The sequence below is a fragment of the Crocuta crocuta genome, unplaced genomic scaffold (genome assembly GCF_008692635.1).
Source record: "Crocuta crocuta isolate KB4526 unplaced genomic scaffold, BGI_CrCroc_1.0 scaffold737, whole genome shotgun sequence".
Lineage (NCBI taxonomy): Eukaryota > Metazoa > Chordata > Mammalia > Carnivora > Hyaenidae > Crocuta > Crocuta crocuta.
Window position 1 is genome coordinate 123,423 of NW_027527804.1, and position 24,231 is coordinate 147,653.

The following is a 24,231-nucleotide window of genomic DNA, read 5'->3' on the forward strand; positions in this document are numbered from 1 at the left end:
CAGACTCTGTTATAGAAGATATTTTGGAATTATCGGACTGTGAATTTAGAGTAACTATGAGTAATATGCTTTGGACTCTAATGGGTAATGGGGCTAATATGCAAAAATATAAGGGAAATGTAAACGAAGAGATGGAGACTCTTAACAAATGCAAAGGAAATGTGAAAAATTAGTAACACTGTAAGAAATGAAGAATGCCTTTGATGGGCTCATCAGTAGATTGGACATGATGGAGGAAAGAATCAGTGAGCTAAAGATATTCTGATAGAAACTTCCCAAACTAAAATAAAAAGTTAAAAAAATGAAGAAAAATGTAACAGAATATCCAAGAACTGAGAAAAAATTACAAAAGGCTTAACATATGTATAACAGGAATACCAGAAGGAGAGGAAAGGAATGAAAAAAAAAATATTTGAAGTAATAATGGCTGAGAATATTCCAAAATTAATGACAGACACCATAACACAGATCCAGGAAACTCAGAGAATACAAAACAAGAAAAATATGAAAAGATCTATACCTAGGCATATCATATTCAAACTGCAAGAAATCAAAAACAAAGAGAACATCTTGAAAGCATCTGGAGGAAACATACATTACCTATAGAGAAACAAAGATAAGAATTACATCCGATTTCTCTCCAGAAACCATGCAAGGAAGACAATTAAATAAATTATTGAAAGAAACCCCCACCAACCAAGAACCTAGAAATCTGTGTCCAACAAAATTATCCTTCAAAAATGAAATAGAAGTAAATTTTCTCAGGCAAAAATGAAAAGAATTTGTCACCTGCCTAAATGTTAAGAGAAATTTTTCAGAAAGAAGGAAAATGATATAGGCCAGAAAGTGGGATCTCCATAAGGAGAGGAGGAGCATTACAGAAGAAATAAATAAAGGTAAAATAAACTCTTTAACTTTTCATATTCTGAACTAAGAAAAAAATTGTTCAAAATAATCATAGCAACAATGTATTGAATGATTATAGTTTCTGAAAAAGTAAAATGAATAACAGCACTCTTATACAGGATGCGAGAGAGGAAAAGAGTACTTTGCTCTAAGGTACATGCACTGCCTGAGAAGTAATATAGTGTTTTATGGATTTAGATTAGTTGTAAATGTGTATTGAAAACTCTAGCCCTACCACCAGAATTTTGTTCAAAATAAATATAATTGATATGCTAAAAGAAGGGAGAAAATGGAAGAAAAGGAAATGCCCAATTAAAAGTAGAGAATGCAAAAAAAAAAAAAAAGTCTATTTAGAAGNACAATTACAAATATGGTCAATCTGAATCCAGCTATGTCAACAATCACTTTAAGTGTGAATGGTCTATACACATCAATTAAAAGAGAGTAACAGAGGAGCTCCTGGGTGGCTCAGTCAGTTGGGCGTCTAGCTTCGGCTAAGGTCATGGTCTCACGGTTGGTGGGTTCAGGCCCTGTGTCGGGCTCACGTCGGGCTCCATGCTGACAGTTCAGAGCCTGGAGCCTGCTTCAGATTCTGTGTCTCCCTCTCTCTCTGACCCTCCCCTGCTCATGCTGTCTCTCTCTCTCAGAAATAACTAAAACATAAAGAAGAGAGAGAGAGAGAGTAACAGAGTAGATAAAAAGAAAAAAACATGACCCAACTATATGTTGTCTACAAGAAACCCACTTTAAATATAAAGGCATATGTAGACTAAAAGTAGAGGGATGGTGAAAGCTATAGCATGCTGACACTAATCAAAAGAAAGTGGGAGTAGCTATATTACTTTCAGACAAAGCAGACATTGAGAGCAAGGAAAATTATGTATATACACCTAATAGGGCATCAAAATATGTGAGGCAAAAACTTTTAGAGCTGCAAGGAGAAACAGACAAATCCACTATGATAGTTGGAGACTTCTACAACTCTCTATTAATATTTAAAAGTTCCAGAAGACAGAAAATCAGTAAGGATATAATTGAACTAAACAGCACCATTAATCAACCAGATCTAATTGAGTTCTACAGAATATTTCACCCAAAAGTAGAATACAGATTTTCCTTAAGCTCATATGGACCATCCACCAAGATGGACCACATTCATGGGTCATAAAGCACACCTTACCAAATTATAAATAGTAGACATTATACAAAGTATCCTCTCAGACAACAGTGGAATTAAGCTAGAACTNACAAAATAATAGAACGAAAGCTGTAAAATTCCCAAATATTTAGAGATTAAATAATACAGTTTAAAATAGCACATGGGTCAAATACATCTCAAGAGAAATTTAAAAATATTTTGAATTCTATGAAAATAAAATAGAACTTAATCAGAACTCACATGATGCAGCAAATGCAGTGTTTAGGGGAAATTTATAGTGTAGAATTAATATATTAGAAAAAGGAAAGATATAATGTCAACAATCTGAACTTCACCTTAGGAAACTAGAAAAATTGGAGTCAATCAAATTTGAAGTCAGTAGAAGTAAATATTAAAAAAATTAAGCAGAAATCAATGAAAATGAAACCAAGGAACCAATAGAGAAAAATCAATGAAACCAAAACTGATTCTTAGAAGAGATTCATATAATAAACATCTAGGTTAGATGGTTAATAACAAACATCCAGGTTAATTAAGAAAAAAAAAGAGAGAAGACATAAATTACTAATACCAAAAATGAAAAGAAAGGCCATCACCACTATTAATCCGTGGACACCAAAAGGATAATAAAGGATTGTAATGAACAACTGTGTACACAGATTTGATAACTTAGAAACTGAATGAATACCTTGGAAGATGCATTTAACAAAACTCATGCAAGAAGTAGTCTGAATAGCTTATATCTATTAAAGAAATTGAATCAACAATTCATCGTCTCCCAAAACAGAAAGCACAAGGCCCAGATGATGAACTGGTAAACTTGACCAAACATTTTAGGAAAAACTAAATGCCAACACTCTGCAGTGCGTCTTAGAAGATAGAAGCAGAAGGAACACTATCTTACTCATTCTATGAGGCCGATATTACTCTAAAACCAAAACCAGAAAGAGATGTTACAAGAAAGGAAAATCACAGGTCAATATCTTTTATGTAAAAATTCTTAACAAAATATTAGCAAATGGAAACTAACAGTGTAGGAAAAATGCACAATTTATGGAATTTATTCCAGGAATGCAAGGCTTTTTCAGCATTCAAAAATCAACTAATGTAGAGACACCTGGGTGGTTCAGTCGGTTAATCGGCAGTTTCAGCTCAGCTCATGATCTCACAGTTCGTGGGTTTGAGCCCCGCATTGGGCTCTGTGCTGACAGCTTAGAGCCTGGAGCCTGCTTCAGATTATGTATCTCCCTCTCTTTCTTCCCCTCCTCAGCTCGCACTCTGTCTCTCTCAAAAATAAAATAAAATAAAAAATGTTAAAAATTTAAAAAAATTAATGTAATCCATCACATCAATAGGCTAAAGAAGATAAATCCCATGAATGTATCAGTAGATGCATATACAAAGCATTTGATAAAATCCAATGCTATCCAGCAAACTAGGAATAGAAGAGAATTTCTTCAACTTCATAAAGAACATCTACCAAAAAATCTATAGCTAACATAATACTCAGAGAAACTAGGTGCTTTTCTCCTAAGATCAGGAACAAGGCAATGATGTCTTCTCTCACCACTCCAATTCAACATTGTACTTGAAGTCATAGCTAATGCAGTAAGATGGGAAATGGAAACAAAGCATATAAATGGTTAGAATGAAGAAATAAAACTACCTTAGTTCATAGATGACATAATTATCTATGCAAAAAGTCCTAAAGAGTTAATAAAAAACCCTCCTAGACTTAAGCTATTATAGCAAAGTTGAAGGACATAAGGTTAATACTAAAAAGTTCATTGCTTAACTCTCTGTTAGCAACGACTGGAATTTGTAATTAAAAACACAATGCCATTTACATTAGCACCAGAAAATTAAAAAATATTTAGGTATAAATCTAAGAAAATGTGTGCAAGATCTCTGTGAGAAAAACTACAAAATTCTCAGGGAAGAAATCAAATAAATGGAAATATATTCCACTTTAATGGATAGGAAGATCCAATATTGTCAAGATACCAGTTCTTCCCAGCTAGATCTATAGATTCAATATAATTCAAATCAAAATCCTAGCACTTTTTGGAAATAAACAAAGTGATTCTAAGGTTTCCATGAAGAGACACCAAAGACCCAGAATTTCAAGCAAAATGAAGAACAATAAAGTTGGAGGACTGACACTACCCAACTTCAAGACATTCTAAGAGCTACATTAATCAAGAGAGTGTGGTGTTATTGAAAGAAGAGACAAATAGATCAATGGAACTTAATATAGATCGCCGAAATAGACCCACACAAATATAGTGATCTCTGACAAAAGGAATAATGACATTTTACTGGAAAAAGGATAATCTTTTCAACAAATGGTGCCAGAACCACTAGACATCCACATGCAAGAAAGAAAGAAAGAGAGAGAGAGAGAGAGAAAGAAAGAAAGAAAGAAAGAAAGAAAGAAAGAAAGAAAGAAAGAAAGAAAGAAAGAAAGAAAATAATGTAGACACCGACCTTAAACCTTTCATAAAAATAGCTTGAAATAGTTCAAAGGTCTAAATATAAAATACAAAAGTATAAAACTTCTAAAAGATAACATAGGAGAAAATCTAGGTGACCTTGGATTTGGTAGTGAGCTTTTAGATATAACATCAAAAGCATGCTCCATGAAAGAAAAAATTGATAAATTGGATTTAATTAAAAGTAAAAGATTCTGCTCTGGAAAAGACACTGTTGAATAAGCGAACTGAAGGAAATATTTGCAAAACACTCATCTGATAGAGGACTTGTGTCCAAAATTTGCAAAGAACTATTAAANAATTAAAGGAAAGAAAAGAAAATGACTAACCCAATTAAAAGGCCAAGGAGCTAAACAGACACCTCACCAAAAAAGATATACAGATGGCATATAAGCATATGAAAAGGTACTCCAGGGGCACCTGGGTGGCTCAGTCGGTTAAGTGCCCGACTTTGGCTCAGGTCATGATCTCACGGTTCGTGGGTTCGAACCCCGCGTCGGGCTCTGTGCTGACAGTTCATAGCCTGGAGCCTGCTTCAGATTCTGTGTCTCCCTCTCTCTCTGCCCCTCTCCCACTTGCTCCCTGTCTCTGCCTCTCAAAATAAAATAAAGGCATACAAATTTTTTTCAAAAAAGAAAAGATACTCCACATCATATGTCATTAGAGATTTGCAAACTAAATTAACAAATTAGACACTGCCACACACCTATTAGAATGGTTATTACCTGAAATATAGAGAACACCAAATACTCGTGAGGCCATGGAGTAACAGGAACTCTCATTCACTGCTGGTGGGAATGCAAAATGGTATAGTCACTTTGGAAGACAGTTTGGAAGTCTCCTACCAAGCTAAATATCATTTTACTATGTGTTCCAGCAGCCATACTCTCAGGCATTATCCAAATGAGCTGAAAACATGCCCACCCAAAACCTGCTCGCAAGTGTTTAGAACACTTTTATTCACAATTTCCAATAATTAGAAGCAACCAAGATGTCCTTCGGTAGGTGAATTGATAAATAAGCTGTACATCCATACAATGGAATATTATTTACTGACAAAATAAATGAGTTGTCAAGCAATGAAAAGAAAACATGGAGTAACCTTAAGTGGATATTTCTAAGTGAAAGGAGCAAGTTTAAAAAGACTTCACACCTTATGATCCCGACTGTATGACATCTTGAAAAGACAAAACTATAAAGACAGTATAAAAAGATCAATGGCTTTCAGGAGTTGTTGGGGGACAGAGGAGGGAATAGATAAATAGGCAGAATTCAGGGGCTATTTTGGGCTCTGAAACTATTCTGTGTGATACTGTAAAGTTGGGTATGTATCATTATACATTTGCCATAACCCATACAACTACACAAACAAAGTGCATGCTCGGGTAAACCATGTGCTTTACCTGATACATCATTATTGGTTCATTAATTGTAACATGCACTACACTTAACATAGGATGTCAATAACGGGAAGCTGGGGTTATGAGGTCAAGAGAGGATATATTGAAACTCTCTGTACTTTCTGCTCAATTTTTTTGTAAACCTAAAAGTGCTTCAAAAAAGTAGTCTATTGATTAAAAAAAAGAAAAGTAAAAAAGTGACATTATAGAATTGTAAAAGTGGTTACCTTCTGGTAGCACAATTCTATGTGATTTTTCTTTCTTCTCTTTTTAGTTTTATTTATGTATAATTTACAGGCAATTCACCCTTTTTCTAGGGTAGAGTTTTGTGAGTTTCAACAAAAAACATTCTGCTGTGAAGTCACCATCAGAATTAAGATAAAAAATGGCTCCATCACCCAACAGATTTACTCTGTGCTCCTTTGTAGTTAAAATTCTTCTCCCCACCCCCTGTCCTTGGTAACTGGATCTGCTTTCCTTCCCTATCGTTTTGCCTTTTGTGGAATGAAAATAATTGGAATCATACCCGTACATGGACTTTGAGTCTGGCTTTATTCATGTAGCATAATGCTTTTGAGATTCATCTATGTTTGTGTGCCTCAAACATTCATTTCTTTTTATTGCTGACTGATATTCCATTGTTCGCATGTTTACAAATTTATCATTTAAAGGACATGTGAGTTGCTTTTAGGTTTTATTGACAATGAATAGACCCGTTGTAAACATTCTTGTACAGGTTTTTGTTTGAATATACATTTTTATTTCACCAGGGAAAGTGCCAAGGAGTNGATTATAGGGTTATATATATAATTAGTGTAGTTTTAACTTTATAAGAAACTGCCAAGTTGCTTTCCAGGGTGGCTGCACTACTTTGCATTTCCACCAGCAAAGTATGAGGAGAGTTCCAGTTGCTTCACATCCTCACCAACACTTAGTATGGTTAGGTTTTTTGAGTTAGGTGACTAGTTTCAATTTGCATTTCCCTGCTGATTGATTATCTTTGTGTTTGATATCTGTGTATCTTCTTTGGTAAAGCGTCAGTTCGAATTGTATTCCTATTTTATTTTATTTTATTTTTGAGAGAAAAACGAGAGGGAGGGAGCACATGGGGGAGGGGCAGAGAGAGAGAGAGAGAGAGAGAGAGAGAGAGAGAGAGAGAGNAGAGAGAGAGAGAGAGAGAGAGAGAGAGAGAGAGAGAGAGTCCCAACCAGGCTCTGCACTGTTAGTGCAGTGCCCGATGCAGGGCTCAGTCTCATGAACCATAAGGTGGTGACTGGAACTGAAATCAAGGGTCAGATGCCTAACCGACTTAGCCACCCAGGTGCCTCTCAAATTTCAGTTTCTAATTGTTCATTATAGAATATATTAGCATAATCAGCTTTTGGATATTGGCCTTGTATCCTGTAATCTTGCTAAATTCTCTTAACTATTTCTAGTAACTGTAAATAAATTCTTTGGGATTTTTCTTTGTAGATGGCCATATCTATTAATAGAACAGTTTTATGTTTTATTCTCCAATAGGCATACCTTTTCCTTCTTTTTCTTACCTGATTTCACTGGCGTGGATCTCCACAAAGCAGTGGAGCAGATACCCATGCATAACTCCCAATCTCAGGGAAAAAGCGTTCTCTTTTTCCATAAAGTATGCTGTTAGCTGTAGATTTTTTTGAAGATGCCCTCGTTAGGTTGAGGAAGGCCCTCTTCTAAAGCTTTGCTGAGAGTTTCTGTCACAAATGAATATAGAATTTTGTCAAATGCTTTTCTGCATCTATTGTGATTATCACATGATTTTTCTTCTCCAGTTTGTTGATATGATGAATTATGTTGACTGAATTGTGAGTATTGTGAATTTTGAATTAGCCTTTAATTTTCAGGATAAATCCCCACTTTCTCATAAAGTATTATCCTTCTTATGTATCCTTGGGTTTAATTTACTAAAATTTTAGTGAGAATATTTGTGTCTATGTTCAGGAGGGATGTTGGTCTGTAGTTTTATTTTTGTTCTTGCAATATCTTTATCTGGTTCTGATGTCAGTGTCATTCTCACATCAATGATGCAGTCCCTCCTCTTCATTTTTCTGAAGTGTTTGGTAGAATGTTTGATAGAATTCACTAGTGAAGTCATCTGGCCTTGGAGTTTTCATTGTCACAAAGTTTTTAACTACAGATTCAAGTTCTTTAAAAGATATATGAATATTCAGGTTATCTAGCTCTTCTAGATTGAGATTTGGTAATTTGTGTCTTTCCGAGAATCCATCCATTTCATCTAGGTTGCTAAATTACGTAGCATAAAGTTATTCATAATATTCTTTTTTATCCTTTTAAAAAAATTCTCTCTGTTGTCCCTCATATTGGGAATTTGCATCTTCCATATTTTTATCGTTGCTGATTTTGTGAGAGGTTTATCAATTTTATGGATTTTATTTAAAAAACGCANAAAATAAATAAACATTAAAAAATTTTAAAAACACATTGTTCTCACTGATTTTTTTTTCTGTTGATTTTCTGTCTTCAATTTCACTGATTTCTGTTCTTTATCATTCCTTTCTTCTGTTTGCTTTTGGTTTGTTTTTCTCTACTTTTTCTAGTTTTTTGTTTTTGAGAGAGAGAGCGAGCGAGCGAGCACAAGTGAGAGAAAGTCAGAGGGAGAGGAGGACAGAGAATCTTCAGCAGGCTCCACATCCAGAACAGAGCCCAACATGAAGCTTGATCTCATGACCCTGAGATCATGACCTTTGCTGAAATGAAAAGTCAGCCACTTAACTGACTGAGCCACCTAGGCACCCCAACTTTTTCTAGTTTCTTAAGGTGTTGGTTTGTAATATAGGTGTTCTCCTTTTCTAATATAGGTGTTCTAGTGATATAAATTTCACCTTTAAGTACTTCTTTAGCCAAATCCCATTGATTTTGATATGCTGTGTTTTTATTTTCATTTAGTGCAAACTATTTTCTAACTTTCCATTTGATTTTTTTCTTCAACCACAGGCTATTTATGAGTTACCAGTATATTAAAAATGGTTGTCTAGTGCTGGGATTGCGTGTAATGATTTTCACATATATACATTTGTTTTTACTCTCTTCTTTTTGGAACTTTGTGCAAGTTTTCCAATTTTATACATTAAGTATGCATTGCTTTTCTAAGAAGAAAATATAAAATGCCACTCTACATTTTGTAGTACTTTATCATTTACAGAGTTTCACTTAATCCTCCAAACTCTTCTTGAGAAACAGATAATCTATGTCCCACAGGTGTTGAAACCAGATTGGCAATTTTTTTATTTTCATTTTTGTTTTTTACTTCTTTTAAGACTGATAGTTTCAATGACTTGCTCAATGACACACAGGTAGAGCTAGTTTAGAATTCAAACTCAGATTTTCTGACTCTCCCAGTTCATCCTTCTGAAGAAGTTGGAAACAATGGTTTGAAAAGTAAATTGGAATGTATTTTCGGGGTGGTTGGAAAAAAAATCATTGAGGGTCTTGAGTGAGTGACTTGAGACAATGATCTTAGTGTAGTATTTTTTAATGTTTATTTTTGAGAGATAGCATTAGTGGGGGATGGACAGAGATAGAGGGGGACTGAGGACCCCACATGTGCTCTGCACTGATAGCAGTGACCCCATGTGGGGCTCGAACTTATGAACTGTGAGAGAGTGACCTGAGCTGAAGTCTGACATTCAACTGACTGAACCATCCAGGTGCCCATTTCAGTGTAGTATTAATCTAAATCTCTGATTCCTAGGGGCTCTCAGGCATGATCTCAGCCGGTTAAGCATCCGACTTCGGCTCAGGTCATGATCTCACAGTTTGTAGGTTCAAGCCCCGCATCAGGCTCTGTGTTGATGGCTCAGAGCCTGGAGCCTGCTTAGCATTCTGTGTCTACTTCTCTTTCTGTCCCTCCCCAGCTTGTGCTCTGTCTCTGTCTCTATAAAAAATAAATAAACATTTAAAAATTAAATAAATAAATAAATCTCTAATTTCTAGTGAGGTTGAACATCTTTTCCTGTTTATTGCCTGTTCGCATTTCTTCTTCTCCCAAATTGTTATTCATGTCCCAGATAAATAGATCATCTTTCTGCTGGACTGGCTGGGCTTTTTCTTATTAATTTAAATGATCAAAAGTTCCCAATACTCATACTTTATTTGTTGGAAATATCTTCTCCCAGCTTCTTGCTTATCTGCCTTTTCTTTATTCAATTTTGATCATCAGAGAAATGTGTACTGGAGAGTGGGAGAAACTGATGCGTTTGCTACAAGAAGAATCTTGGTTGTTTTGACCTTGAGTGATGGGAAGCAGGAAATAGATAAGGATGGGATTTGAAGGTGAATAAAATGGTTTAGAGATTCATTTACCAGTCATTTGTTAATTGATTACGTTTACTGGCCCCAGTGTGCTAGGCCATGTGATAGAGAGCAAAGAACAAATGTTGCCTGCTTTAAAGAATGTTTTTAATGTTTATTTTTGAGAGAGAGAGAGAAAGAGAGAGCGAGCGAGCAGGGGAGGGGCAGAGAGAGAGGGAGACACAGAATCTGAAGCAGGCTACAGGCTCCGCAGTGTCATCACAGAGCCAAATGCAGGGCTCCCACTCATGAACCACGAGATCATGACCTGAGCTGAAGTTGGAAGCTTAACCAAATGAGCCACCCAGGCACCCCAAATCTTGCCAGCTTTTGAGGAACTTTTACTTTGATGGAGAAATAAGACATGTAAAGTAGTACAAGTAACATAGTATGTGCTCAAGAGACTGTGGCACAAGATAGGCTATGGCTGTGAAAGTTTCTATTCATCAAAGGGGAAGGGGACATTACTTTGGAGCAAATTGGGAGTTGTTTACATAAGAAACAGGCTTTGAGATGAATGAGAGCAAAGACTATGGGTATTTTGTTCACCATCTATCCCCACCAGTTAGCAGAATGCCTGACAATAAGTGTTCAGGGCTTGTGAGTGGCTCAGCCGGTTAAGTGTCTGACTTTGGCTCAGGTCATGATCTCATGGTCTGTGAGTTCGGACTCTCTGCTGTCAGTACAGTGTCTGCTTCGGATCCTTTGTCCCCGTCTCTCTCTGCCCCTCCAATTGTGTTCTCTCTCTCTCAAAATAAAGTTTAAAAAAGAATAAGTGTCCAATTATTTGTTTAATGATTGAATGATACTAGCATGCATGGGCAAAAGCCATTTATAGGAACTTATCACAGTGTGTTTAGTTCATTAGTCATACACCACACTGGGCAGCTCTGAGAAAGAGAGATCAGCATTTCAGACCTTAGCTTGCATTTACAAAGCAAGAAGAACAACTTTTTCCAAAAGGACACACAACATGCTCCCTTATTTTACCATTGGAACAGAGCAGGAATCAGGATCTTGGCTTCACTCAGAAAAACCTGGGCTTGACTCTCATGTCGATTACTTAGTGGTTAGATGACCCTTGATTTCCCTCATCTATGAAATGAGACTAATAATCTTGCTAGTTCATCATAGGATCAAATAAGCAAAGCATATAAAACATGGACCTTCTAGGAGGGGTTCTAGAAATATTCCCTATGCCTCTTCTCTTAAAGGACACTAAACCAGATGGAAAGTGTGATTGCCTTTGGGTTTTATGACTTTGTTTGTGGTTTCTAACCATCATATTCTCCATCTCGTTCCTCACAGATTCAGAGACATATTGTGTGTTTCAAGACAAGAAGTACAGAGTGGGTGAGAGATGGCATCCTTACCTGGAACCTTATGGGTTGGTTTACTGTGTGAACTGCATCTGCTCAGAGGTACAATCCTTCACAGCATATAATTATCCAGTTTGCTCTTTAGACATACTTTCTTTGCCTGGATCGCTGGGAAGCATGGGTGGTAAAAACCTAAGAGAAGTTAGGAAGCAGTTTGTAAGGAAAAATAAACATCTGACTTTTTCGTCTTGTTGCCTTTTGGCTTGTTGCCTTTGGGATCCCTGAGTATTCGCTGTGGCCTAATATTTATAGTCTCTTAACCAAATGATACGGGACATGGTGGGAGAAGGTAGAAGAGTTTGATTAGTGGGAATGGGGAAACAAAGCTCAATATAATACCTGGATTATAAGACAAAATCATTTTCGAAGGTCATTTTCAAGACTTGCCTTTAAAATTTTTTTTTATTGATTTCTGAGAGAGAGAGACAGTGTGAGCAGGGGAGGGTCAGAGAGAGAGGGAGATACAGAATCTGAAGCAGGCTCTAAGCTAGCTTTCAGCACAGAGCCTGATGCGGGGCTTGAACCCATGAACCGTGAGATCATGACCTGAGCCAAAGTCGGACGCTCAACCAACTGAGCCACCCAGGAGCCCCAAGACTGGCCTTTAAAGAAGAGCTTAGGGCAGGTTATACACTGGTTCATCGGAGAGTGTATTTTTTGTTGTCTTTCCTCGTAACCGTAATTAGGATCGAGGCTGTGAAACCTTGGCCCGTACCTGCTGATGATTAGAATTCTCTTCGTTTGATCATGGCTCCTGCCCAATCATTCAGAGAGGTGTTTGGACACCTTAAATGCCATCTGTGCAATAGACAAAACAGATAGTCTCATCTTCTTTCCATGGCCTTGATTCAGGACCACAGGTGTGGCCCATCTTTCTAGATAAGCTTCTGTCATCATATAGTAGTCCAGGGTTTCTCAATCTCTGCACTATTGACATTCTGGCACAGATAATTCCTTGTTGTAGGGGCTGTCCTGGACTGTGTAGGATATTTATCAGCGTTCCTGGCCTCTACCCACTAGACACCAATAGCACCAATCGCAGTTGTGACAACCAAAAATGTCTCGAGATATGGCCAAAGTTGCTTGGGGAGCAAAATGACTCCTGGTGGAGACCACAGCACTAGGTCAATTGGTAAAGGAAGCCTTGTACGAGGCCTTGAGAAAAGAGAACTCAGAACATATGGAAAGAATTTTCAAGACCAGCCTCTCACTTGAGACCTTGTGGAAGAACTGTACACCCTCCCTAGTGCCCAGGTAGAACAGAAGCAGTCACTTGCAAGCCAGATTGTTTTGCCATTTAAATAGAGGGTTGGGCTTCTAGAATATTAAGGATGTGAAAACCTAACCTTTGGGCAATAGGAGATAATGTTAAGAAGCTCCTAGGCTCTAGGGTCAAGGCAGACCATGTTTCCAAGCCGCGCTCTGCCACCTGTGAGTCGTGTTATGTTGGACAAGTTACCTAACCTCTCTGTGATCCCTTCAGCTTGTTTTTCTTTAAAACGGGATAATGATACTACATATTTCATATGGTTGTGCTAAGGATTAAATTCACTGATACATTTCAGTCACTTAAAACAGTGCTTGGTCATAGCATTCAAGAAATGTCAGCTGCTGTCATCATCATCATCACTATCATATCGTATTATTTTTATTTATTAACTCTGGAACAGAATTCAGTTCAACTCATTAAGGAAGCATCTGTGTAGGCCTCAAACCAAAGGAGTGGTTTCTGATGTGCTTTGACGATTTCAGTTCAAAATGATACACTTTGCTCTGAGGAGTGTAGCACAAAAGGGGGCTCTGGTGTTTCCAAATGCAACACTCCAAAAATTTATTCTAGAAGGTCCATGAGAAAAGAAAATGGTTTATGGTAAGGTCATTTGAATTTGGATCAAAGGCCAGGGCAGGTATTAAATAGGGCATCTGGGGACTGATTAACTGCCTGGTATGACATGATTGTCTTAGATTCTTGACCCAACACATTGGAAATGGACAGCTAACCCTTGGAGGCTGAGATTTGCTGTCTGCAGGGCAGTAAAAATGTTAATATGATCCCAAAGCCAACAGGTCAGGCGCTAGGCATCTTCCCTTTCATCCTCTTTGTCACCTTCTTCCCCCACAAAAGCGTGATAAATGCAAGTAACCCGTGCTTGGAATGAATTATGGATGGAAATGCTAATGCATAATTGATTTCCAAAAGTTTCCTGTGATCTAGCATGGCTGAGAGCTGTCAGAGCTAGGAATCTTGTCATTGTAAATTGGTCAGGGACCCAGTCACCCCCCAGGAACACTAGGTAATCAGTTCAATTCCAAAGCCTAGCTGTTCTCAGAAAACTTATGACTGAACCTGGAAAGGAGGAGAGGAGGCAGTCAGCCTGCTGGACCAAGGCAGAATTACATGGAATCCAGGACCCATGTGCCAGGAATGTCTCCTTGCCCAGGGGTGGGTAGCAGCTCAGGGGGACCCATCACTCCTTATCCCTTCCCTCCTGTGGTATTGAGCAGGTGATTATGTAGTTAGAATAGGCTCTTGTTGATGTGAAGCTGGAGCCAGAAATGCTAGAAACACCACAAAGCCAGGCCAGCAGGAGCTGTTTTCCCCACAATTAGCGGGAAGCTTTGAAAACTAGAGCAATGGTGACCCCAGCTTCAGAAAGATATGCCAGCAAGCTATCCGCCAACCCAGCAGAGGTGCTAGGGGTGAGAAGAGGGAAGAAAATACTGATTACATTCAGCTTCTTAGGAATGCGTCATCCGCTGTCTGGGTGAGTCTCTGTGTGCCTGTTTCTCAAATTGGCATGACCACAGGTGACCTTTGAAAGACATTCATTTTTTTTCATGATTGCCTCCTCTCTTTCAGAATGGGAATGTGCTTTGCAGCCGAGTCAGATGTCCAAGCCTTCATTGCCTCTCCCCTGTGCATATACCACATCTGTGCTGCCCACGCTGCCCAGGTAAAACCAGATCGCCTCTCTTTTCCCCGGCTGTGGTTCTCCTTCCTTCCTCTTCCACCCAACCCACTCCATCTGCCTAATTCCCCAGAAGGGAAACTTCCAGACAGAAATAACAATAGGACGCTTTTTAGGCAGGCCGCGTTGGCCCCTAAATGCTGTTTATAGCCCAAGCGGGGCACATTCTAGACTCTAATAAGTTATTGGGTACCCAGTAACAGATTTTCATTGGGCTTTTAATCATTTGAAGGTGGATGTCAGTTGGGGGAAGGGAATTGTGGCTCAGAGAGTTTGTGCCATAACAACCTCTTCCTGCCATGGGCAGCGGGCACCAGGGGAATTGTAGCATGGCGGCACGTGTCTCAAGCAATTAGTGCCGGAATTGCATAAATCAAAGGAGCTGAACCAGTGAGGTTTATGACAGTATAAAGCTGCCTGCCTGCTGAATAGACACCTCCTCCAGACTGCACAGCTATTATGTACACATTGTTAAGAGCAAATCTAAGGGGGAGGCGGGCAGAGACTTTTTCACAAGGCTGTTAGGACCGTCTACTTTGATGGTTTGCGGGTAGGGTGTTTGTCTGAGGCAGCGGCTCCCTCAGTGACACTTTGTTCATGTCTGACTGGGACCTGGCTCCCACACCAGAGGCATGCAGGCATGGAATGATTAAGAGAATGCTGTGGGCCGGACAGCAGTCCCAGGAAAAGCTAAGTGACAGCCTTGGGATCTAGGCAGTAGAAGCCTTGTGGTCCTGTAAATTGATCCTCTTTCCCTCTAGGATGGAGGTTCTTGAGTTGGAGTCTGCGGGTGGGCTTTATGGGGTCAATGAACCCTTTAAAACTGTTTCATTTTTGGTGTAACTCTGTCTACATGTAAATTCTTTTAGAGACGATCCATAGTCTATTGGTATTCATAAAGGGGGTGTATGTGACCCTAAAAACATGAAAGACCACTAGTCTAGGGCATAGGTGGCGCTTTTTTAAGTAGTAAGTAACCTCCTGAAGAGGTTAAAACACAGGAACCAGAAGTGTCAGGGCAGCAATGATAGGGATAGGGCCAGGAATAAGGTTCAGCAAAACTTCAGTTAACATTCCAGTTATAGGAATGGAGGTGTATAATGGAGAAGAAGCCCCCAAACCATTTCAGTCATTACCTTTGTGAACTATACTTTCCTGCATCAGTAAATACACACTGATGGACACAGGAGATTGTCTCCCAGATGGCAAAAGATCATGCCATGTCATACATTTATCATTCTGAATATTGGTGATGATAGTATATGCTTCAAGGTGTAAGAGACTAACGGCATAAGATCTCTCTGAAAGTTGGTTTTTGGAATAAATCCCTAAATGAGGCTTACTATTTCTATAGTTCTTTCTTTGCTGCTTCTACTGAAACTGGATTATGAAGGAGGGGTAGATGGTAGATGGAGCAAAAGTTTTGATTAAAAAGGCCAATCTGGAGACTTTTTCCCACTTTTTTTCCACCCAAAGCCTCCAAAAGTGGTCTCATGCCATAGGAATGTTATCTAAGCTATGTAAACATTGTTCTTCCCTGGGAGGGAGGTTGAGGCATGACCCAGATACAAAGCATAGAGCAGAAAGAAGACTGTACAGTGCAGTATGGCTATTACCTACCCCAGCTGCAAATAGGAAGCAACTGTTGAGAAAAAGCAAACTATAAGCCAGCAGTTCCTTTGAGAGAAAAGACAGTGTTAAAGGAATAGAGGCCATCAATACCAGAAAAGAGAAAATTGTCTTTAAGGCTTAAAAAAACCATTTTCAGGATATAGAAATGAGCTGTGCATTTTCATTTCCCCCTTGTTCTTGTAGGTCACTTCCTTTTGAGTTCATTTTTCTTCTTGTTAACTGTAACCTTTAACAGTTCTTTCCGTGGGTGGTGGTACCAAAGTTCCCTTTGCATCCTTATATGCAAAATGTCTTTATTTTGCCCTCATCCTTGAATGATAATTTGGCTAGGTCAAAAAATTCCCTCAACACTTTTAAATACTAATAAATGGTCTATTGGCTTCCTTCCTTTGTGGTTAAGAAGTCTGATATTTGATTGTAGTTCTTTTCTAGGTAACCTGTTTTCTCCTTCTTCTAGCTTTTAAGATATCCTCTTTTTTTTTTTTTATGCACATGACGAGGTGTGTACATGTGTGATTTATTTTTATTTAGCCTGCTTGGTCCATCGTTTTTTCAGCCAAAAGGCTCAAGTTTCTCTTCAATTTTTACTCATGGTTTTTCTGAAAATTACATCTTACCCTTATTTTTTCCTCCTTCTCAAAATTGCCTATAACATATGTTTTTGCAGCTCATTTAATTTATCCTCTGTATCTTTTAATGCCTCTTTTATATTTTCTGTCTTGGAATACTCCCTGTAATGATATATTACTTTGGTTCTGTCCTCCATTTCATGAATTCTTTCTCAAGCCTTTTCATACCTACTATTCAGGCCATCTGTTGGGTTTTGTTTGTTCTTTTATTTTCAATAACTGTATTTACCCCCAAGTTCTTGAATTACATTTTAAATTATCTATATATTGCTGTTTTATAAACCTTGTTATTATTTCTTGGGACCTTTTTCTTTTATTTATTTCATTAAGACATTTAAGTGTTTATTTAGAGTCCATTCTAGATGCTTTAAATGTCTATATTTTTTGGGGGCATGAATTCTCAGTTTTACTGGGTTTCTTGATGGCTTTTCTTAGTTCTGAATTCTTAGTTCCCCTTGTTTTCTAAAATGCTTGTTTGTTTGTATAAAGCCTTCCCTCCTGGTAGGAATATTGTTCCACGCCACACCATTCACCTAACTCTGAACCATGTCATACATTAGTGTCTCAGCTTGGGCTCCCTGATGCCTGGATATTCTATTTCAACCTGTGTTTTCTTGTGCAGTGCCAGTCCCTGATAATGATCTTGTACTGTGACTTCAGCTGCAGATGCCTACCTTGGGAGGGCCACCTCAGGTGGGCAGAGCTATGTCCCCCCCTGTTCACATGTGAGGAGTGGGGCCCTATTCCCCACCTTTACATGAGAAGCCACTTGGAGGCTATAGGTCTTTCCCGGCTGTCTGGCCTCAACTGTCTGTATCTAGTTCCAGCTGCCATATGGACCATATGGCTTTGGCCCCTCCCTTTATTGCTGTACTTTCATTCTATGTTTTATTCTAAGTAGTCTTGTTTTGTTTCTAAACATAATTTTGCAGTTTTAAAGTTTTTATTTATTGGGGCACTGGGGTGGTGCAGTTGGTTACGCATCCAACTTCAGCTCAGGTCATGATCTCACAGTTTATAGGTTCGAGCCCTGCAAGGGGCTTTGTACTGACAGCTCAGAGCCTATAATCTGCTTTGGATTGTGTCTCCTTCTCTCTCTGCCCCTCCCCAACTTATGCTCATCTGTCTCTCAAAAATAAATAAACATTTACAAAATGTTTTAAAGTTTTTATTACTTATTTACTCATTTTTACTTATTTTTTCTTTATTGTTTTACATTTTATCCCTCACTCTTTGGTAGGAAAAGAGCAGGGAGATCTCTCTTGTGCCCTCCGTGCCATATTGAACAGGAATGCAAACCAGCTATTCTCACTATTGAAGATCAAACAAGAGTGAATAGGTTTAAACCATAGCAGAAAAGAATGGAGTTTGATAAAGGGATGAACTTTGGGACACAGTGGCTGTTAAATCCTAGAATAAATGACTAAGGAGAATCTCCGTCTCTTTACGGCATATTTCTGTAAGTGAAAAGGTACCCACCCATCTGAGATAAAGTTGTCACTGTTCTGCTTTGAGACAGGGCGCTGGCTGGGATGACTCCTCTGTATTCCTTCCACCCCAGTGATTATTAGGCATGAGGAAACTCCTGCCTTCAGGGCCACAGGAATGCTTGGTCAAAGGAAGGGGCTCTAATTTTCTTTCTTAACCCAATAGAAGGCACTGTGATGAAAATGTTTTCAGTGCAAAGTAGATTTATAAGCCAAGATGATGACCAAGTTCTGTATCAAAAAAGGAAAACAAACAAGGAAGACATATGCCCAAGGTTTGGCCTTGCATACGGTTCTATAGCAGTATTGACTAGAACCGTTCACATGGATGGAGATAGATTCAGTGGGAGGGTCCTGCTAGATATGCCTGGACCTAATGTTCCATTGGAGGAGACATAGGAGCCATTGTCCTCCATTTGTTTCTCTGCTCCCCCTGGCTCTTGCTCACTAAACTCCCTACCCCGGAAATTTCCGAGGTTCCCACCTGTATTTGAGGTGGTCTCCTGCAGCTCCTTTTGAACTATAGCAATCAAAGTATGCACAGTGCTTTTCCAGAATTACCAGAGAGAAAGCTATATTGATTCCCATTAAGAGAAAACAAAAAAAATTTTTTTTTTTTTATCAGCACTTTCCCAAGTGTCAAGGCAGAGAGGTCAGGGGTCAGGTCATGGCCACATACGACAGGGTGCTCTACTATGCCTGAAGAGGCAGGTGCTGCATGGAAGTTAGAACATTCTTTTTTCTTAGGCTTATTTATTTTGAGAGAGAGAGAGAGAGTGTCAGAGTCCCAAGCAAGATCCACAATGTCGGCACAGAGCTCAACTTGGAGGTTAATCTCATGAACCATGAGATCATGAGCTGAGCCGAAATCAAGAGTCAGACACTTAACCCACTGAGGCACCCAGGTACCCCAAATTTAAGCCTTAATTTAAACATTAATTTAAGCCTTAATGGAAAAGTCGAAACTGCATAGAAGTCAGAAGGGTCACTAAATCCATCCCAGTAGATAAGCAGTACCCTCTATAGTCCATGCTAATGAGAGATTTATGAGAACAGAATTACAGATCTCTTCTGGGGAAGTGGAATCGTAAAGGGGGGAGGAGGAGAGAAAGGACAGGCCTCCTTTCCTTTTGTTCTTTATATATAATTTTATCATGAAAAGAAGACTTTTAAAAGGACCAGGAGTCNTTTTATCTTTTACCAGAGACCTAATCCACAGCATTCCCTTTTGGCTAGCTGTGAAAAAATTTAGTTCCATGGTGTGATTTAAACGGACACTGAGAGTGTGGCTTTACCAAGAGAGGCACCCCTCACCACAGTCTTTTAAATTCAAGAGAGGTTAAAGAAATGATCTTTCCAGTGATGCACTATAGTCTGTGTGTTACTGTAAGGAGAAGGTGCAAGTTCTATGCCACTTGTCTCTCTCTCTTTTTAATTTAAAAAAAAATGTTATTTATTTTGAAAGAGAGAGAGAGCAAGCATGAGCGGGGAAGAAGGAGAGAGAATCCTAAGTAAGCTCCATGCTTAGTGCCGAGTTGGACCTGGAGCTCGATCTCACGACTGTGAGATCATGACCTGAGGAGAAATCAAGAATTGGATGCTCAACCCACTGAACCATGGTGCCCCATGGTTGGGTTGTCAGCTAGCTAGTGAATACAAGCATTTCTGCTATAATGTGATACATGGATTTCTTAATTACATTTTTAAGTTCTTATTTAAATTCCAGTTAGTTAACATACAGTGTAATATTAGATACAGGTGTAGAATATAGTGATTCAGCACTTCTATACAACACCCAGTGCTCATCACTAGTGCACTCCTTAATCCCCATCCCCTATTTCACCCATCCGTCTACCCACCTCCCCTCTGGCAACCATCAGTGTGTTCTCTATAGTTAAGAGTCTGTTTCTTGGTTTGCCTCTCTTTATCTACCCCCACATTGATTTGTTTTGTTTCATAAATTCCACATATGAGTGAAATCATATGGTATTTGTCTTTCCTTGAATGATTTACTTTGCTTAGCACAATACTCTCTAGTTCCATCTATGTTGTTGCAAATGACAAGATCGCATTCTTTTTGAAGGTTGAGTAATACTCCACTACATATATACCACCTCCTCTTTATCCATTCATCAGTCGATGGACATTTGGGCTCTTTCCATAATTTGGCTATTGTTGATAATGCTGTTATAAACATTGGGCTGCATGTATTCCTTGGAATCAGTATTTTTGGATCCTTTGGGTAAATACCTAGCAGTGCAATTGCTGCATGGTAGGGTAGTTCTATTTTTAACTTTCTGAAAAGCCTCCATACTGTTTTCCAGAGTGGCTGCCATATATGCATTTTTGAAAATCCCCACATTCTTCAAAATTATATGCTGAAAAATAACAAGGCTCAAAGAACAAACAAGATTGGGGAAAATAACTGGAAACTTATGCAACTTTGTAACCAGAGTACTAACAAAAGAACTATACTAATAAACAACTAGAATGACTTAAAAAGGCATCTTAGATTTCTAATAAATAAAAGAATATTACAATAAGTATAGACTTCACCTTTTAAAATGGTGACATCAGCTTGGGGAAAGGGGAAGAAAGAAGGTTTGAAACTGCTGAGTTATAAAGACAAGAGAAAAGTGCACAAAGATCAAAGAGAATCCTGTTACAAGCACTTACAAGACTCACAAGTATGGCCAAACTGAGCTAAGAGAAAGAATGTGGGGTGAATGGGGATTGGGTAGATTACTGTATTTTTTCATGATTTGCTGATTTCAGTTGTGTTCATGTACTTGGCAGTCAGCTGCTGTCCCTTGATGGTGTAAAATATTAACGTGCTGGGAAAGTCATGTATGAGCCAATGCAGTTTCTACTTTATACCAATAGCATTCTCTCATTTACCACTTGCATCTGAACAAGATTGGGTTACACAAATCTGTACCATAGTGGAACTAGCCTTTATAAGATGAAGTGGAGACACAACAATTGGCCTTTGGCAGTTCCAAGTGAGGGTTGCAGGTCACTCAGCCACTGACCTATCTACACACTGTGTTCCCCTTCCTGTTCTATGACTACATGCCCATGTTTGTGACTTCCAGTGTTACAATAATCAAGTAAACACCTGATTTACTCCCTTCAGTGTTTTTTTTAGGACAAAAGTTCAAGGGGGGATTTCTTTATTTGTTATCATGCTAAAGCACACATAATCTAAAATTTATGATTTTAGAGTGTATAGCTCAGTGGCATTAAGAACATTCACAATGGTGGGCAACCGTCACCTCTAATCTAGTTCCGCAAATTGTTCAGCACCTTCAGAGGAAACCTTGTGCCCATTAACCCCTCTCTCCACCAGCCCCTGAGAACCACTAATCCGCTTTCTGTTTCTATGGGTTTTTCCTATTCTGGACATTTTATGTAAATGGAATCATGGACATTTGGGTTGTTTCCACCTTTTGGCTGTTGTGAATAGTGCTGTTGTGAACATTCATGTACAAGTTTTTCTGTGGCATATGTTTTCAGTTATTTGGGGTATATACCTAGGAGTGAGATTTTCTGAGTTGTATAGTGATTATATATGTAACTCACTGAGGAATCTCTTTTAGATTTGAAAGCCACCCAATCTTCTTTTGGTTCTTCTCTTTGAGTATCTGCTGCTTCCATCCTCATGGCTGCTGAGTGCTACTACTGCCATCATTCGTGTTTTATCTCCATTACTCCCTCTTCTCTTCTTTTGTTCTTTTCTGAATTGTGTATTCCCTTTTGATTTTATTGAAAAAGGTCAGTTCCTTTTAAACACTAACAGCCAACCGTCATAGTCTTTCCATTTAATGTGACTACACTATTAGTGTATGCAAGACGATAAGTTGGAGGCCATTTCCTTGCCTGCAAAAGATGGATGTATTTTCAGAAAACTCTTTCTCAGTCCAGAACTATACAAAACACTGAGGATTCTAGAACATTGGTCTCTGGATAGCAGGCACTTTAATATTATTATTATTTGTTTCTCTTAAAAAAAATTTTTTAAATGTTTATTCATTTTTGAGAGAGACAGAGACAGAGCACGAATAAGGGAGGAGCAGAGAGAGAAGGAGGNGAATTTATAAGAGAGGTGTATGCAGTGGAATATTTTTCAAACTTGTTCATCTGTTTTTGTTTTTGTTTTTTTTGCAAGGCACTCTGATGAAGGATTAGTGTTTTTTTACTATATGTTTTAAGAAGTCTTGGACTATGCCATTCAGTTTCCAGAAGTCATTTATACTATAACAATAAGTTATAAGTAGACAGAGCAGCTTAGTTTAGAGAAGTTCATTAGGGAATCAGGCCCTTTTACAACAAGACCCCAAACTAGGGTTGCTCAAACTTCAGTGTGCTTAAGAACCAACTTAAGAGATTCGATAAAATGCAGATTCGTAGGCCTTACACTAAAAATTCTGATTCAGTTGGGCTGCAGTGGATATTCTACATTTTAAACAAGCACCTCAGTGAGTTCCAATGCAGTTGGACTGGGGATTGCACTTAAGTTCCAGGGAAGATCTTGATAAAGGAGCTTAAGAGCACTGCCTATATGATCTTGGAGTAGAGGGCCCTGTACATGTGCAAAGGGCCAGGGGCAACACAACAACATTGTTTCTCTGATAATAGGGAACAGAAGTACCTCAGAAGCATACTTTGACTGCATGACATGTTCCCAGGGCCAACCCTAAAGACACATGTGCACACTGTTCCATCTGGCCAGCCCTCCTGCTTTCCCAGAGCTCCCACGTAAAGCTTTGCTCTTCTGCCGCCTTCCACATTCAGAGCCCCTGGCTGTTGTGTCCAGAAAGAAGGACCCTCCGTGGGGAGCTCCCCCCTCTATCCCGCCCATTGTCCATGACTTGTTGTTGGCAAGAAATGAATGGCATTTCTCGGAATTAGCCCAGGAATTTCTGCTGATAAACAAATGAAATTCTCAAAGGGAAAAGCAATCAACATAGTTTGAAATAAAATCAGTGTTTTCAGCTTAGTCTGTTTTCAACTTAGTTTGAAATAAGAGTCACATCTAGGGTATTTTAAGGAAAAGATTAGTAAGATGTCCTTTACTGAGCATTCTTCCTGGTTGCAGGGCTGACTCTTAAACTGGAGCCTGCTTTCTGAGTAAGTCGGACAGACAATTATTACCACCATTTCCCATCACCTGTGATTCCAAGACTGTCCAGCCAGCATTGCGACAGCCTCCCCCTCTCCTTCCCCATTTCCCTGCCAAGTTGCCTGACACCTGAAATGCTATCATTACTACAGCTTCACCTTCTTAATTGAGGCTTTGAGTCCTGATAAATTTATCTGTCTTTGAAAGTGGGGATTTAACTCTTATTAACCGTTTCAATTTAATCTGCACACAGCATCGAGAAAGCAGAATTCAGTGGTAGAAAGTGGAGGTAGGTGGGTGCGGGGAGAGCCCTAAGCCACTAGCCTGGGTACCTGGAAGAGATTTTCGGTGTGGGGGTTAAAGAGGGGAGGCTAGGGAGTCAGGCTCTACGCTTTCCACAGCCTTGCAGAGCACCAAGGTTCTCTGTAATATCAAGGGTAAGCTCTTTATTGTGGCAGAGGACACGGTAGTTTCTAGGATGAGTTGCCAGCTCTCAAGTTTTTCACTTTGGGGTTGTTAATTTAAAACCAATATGTTCTCGAAGTAACCAAATATTCTTGCTATCTGTTGCCTAGAGCCAAAGGGTTTCACTCAAGGGTTTTGGATGCAAAATAACTATAACCCAAAAGGTTTACCAGATTATTTGCAGCCACTAAGATAAATAACAGTCTTTATTAGAATGATTTTCTTCTGATTTTTATATTTAGAGTTTTAC

At 38.8% G+C, this 24,231-nt stretch overlaps 1 protein-coding gene across 2 annotated transcripts in view; it reads left to right on the forward strand.

Annotated features, from left to right (window-relative positions):
• Positions 1-24,231, forward strand: part of CHRDL1 (chordin like 1) — a 125,674-nt gene that overhangs the window by 25,588 nt on the left and 75,855 nt on the right. For both annotated transcript variants that reach the window (XM_077773725.1, XM_077773734.1), the window contains exons 3-4: positions 11,607-11,719; positions 14,538-14,631. In XM_077773725.1, the coding sequence (XP_077629851.1) occupies positions 11,607-11,719; positions 14,538-14,631 (207 nt within the window). The remainder of the gene's footprint in view (positions 1-11,606; positions 11,720-14,537; positions 14,632-24,231) is intronic.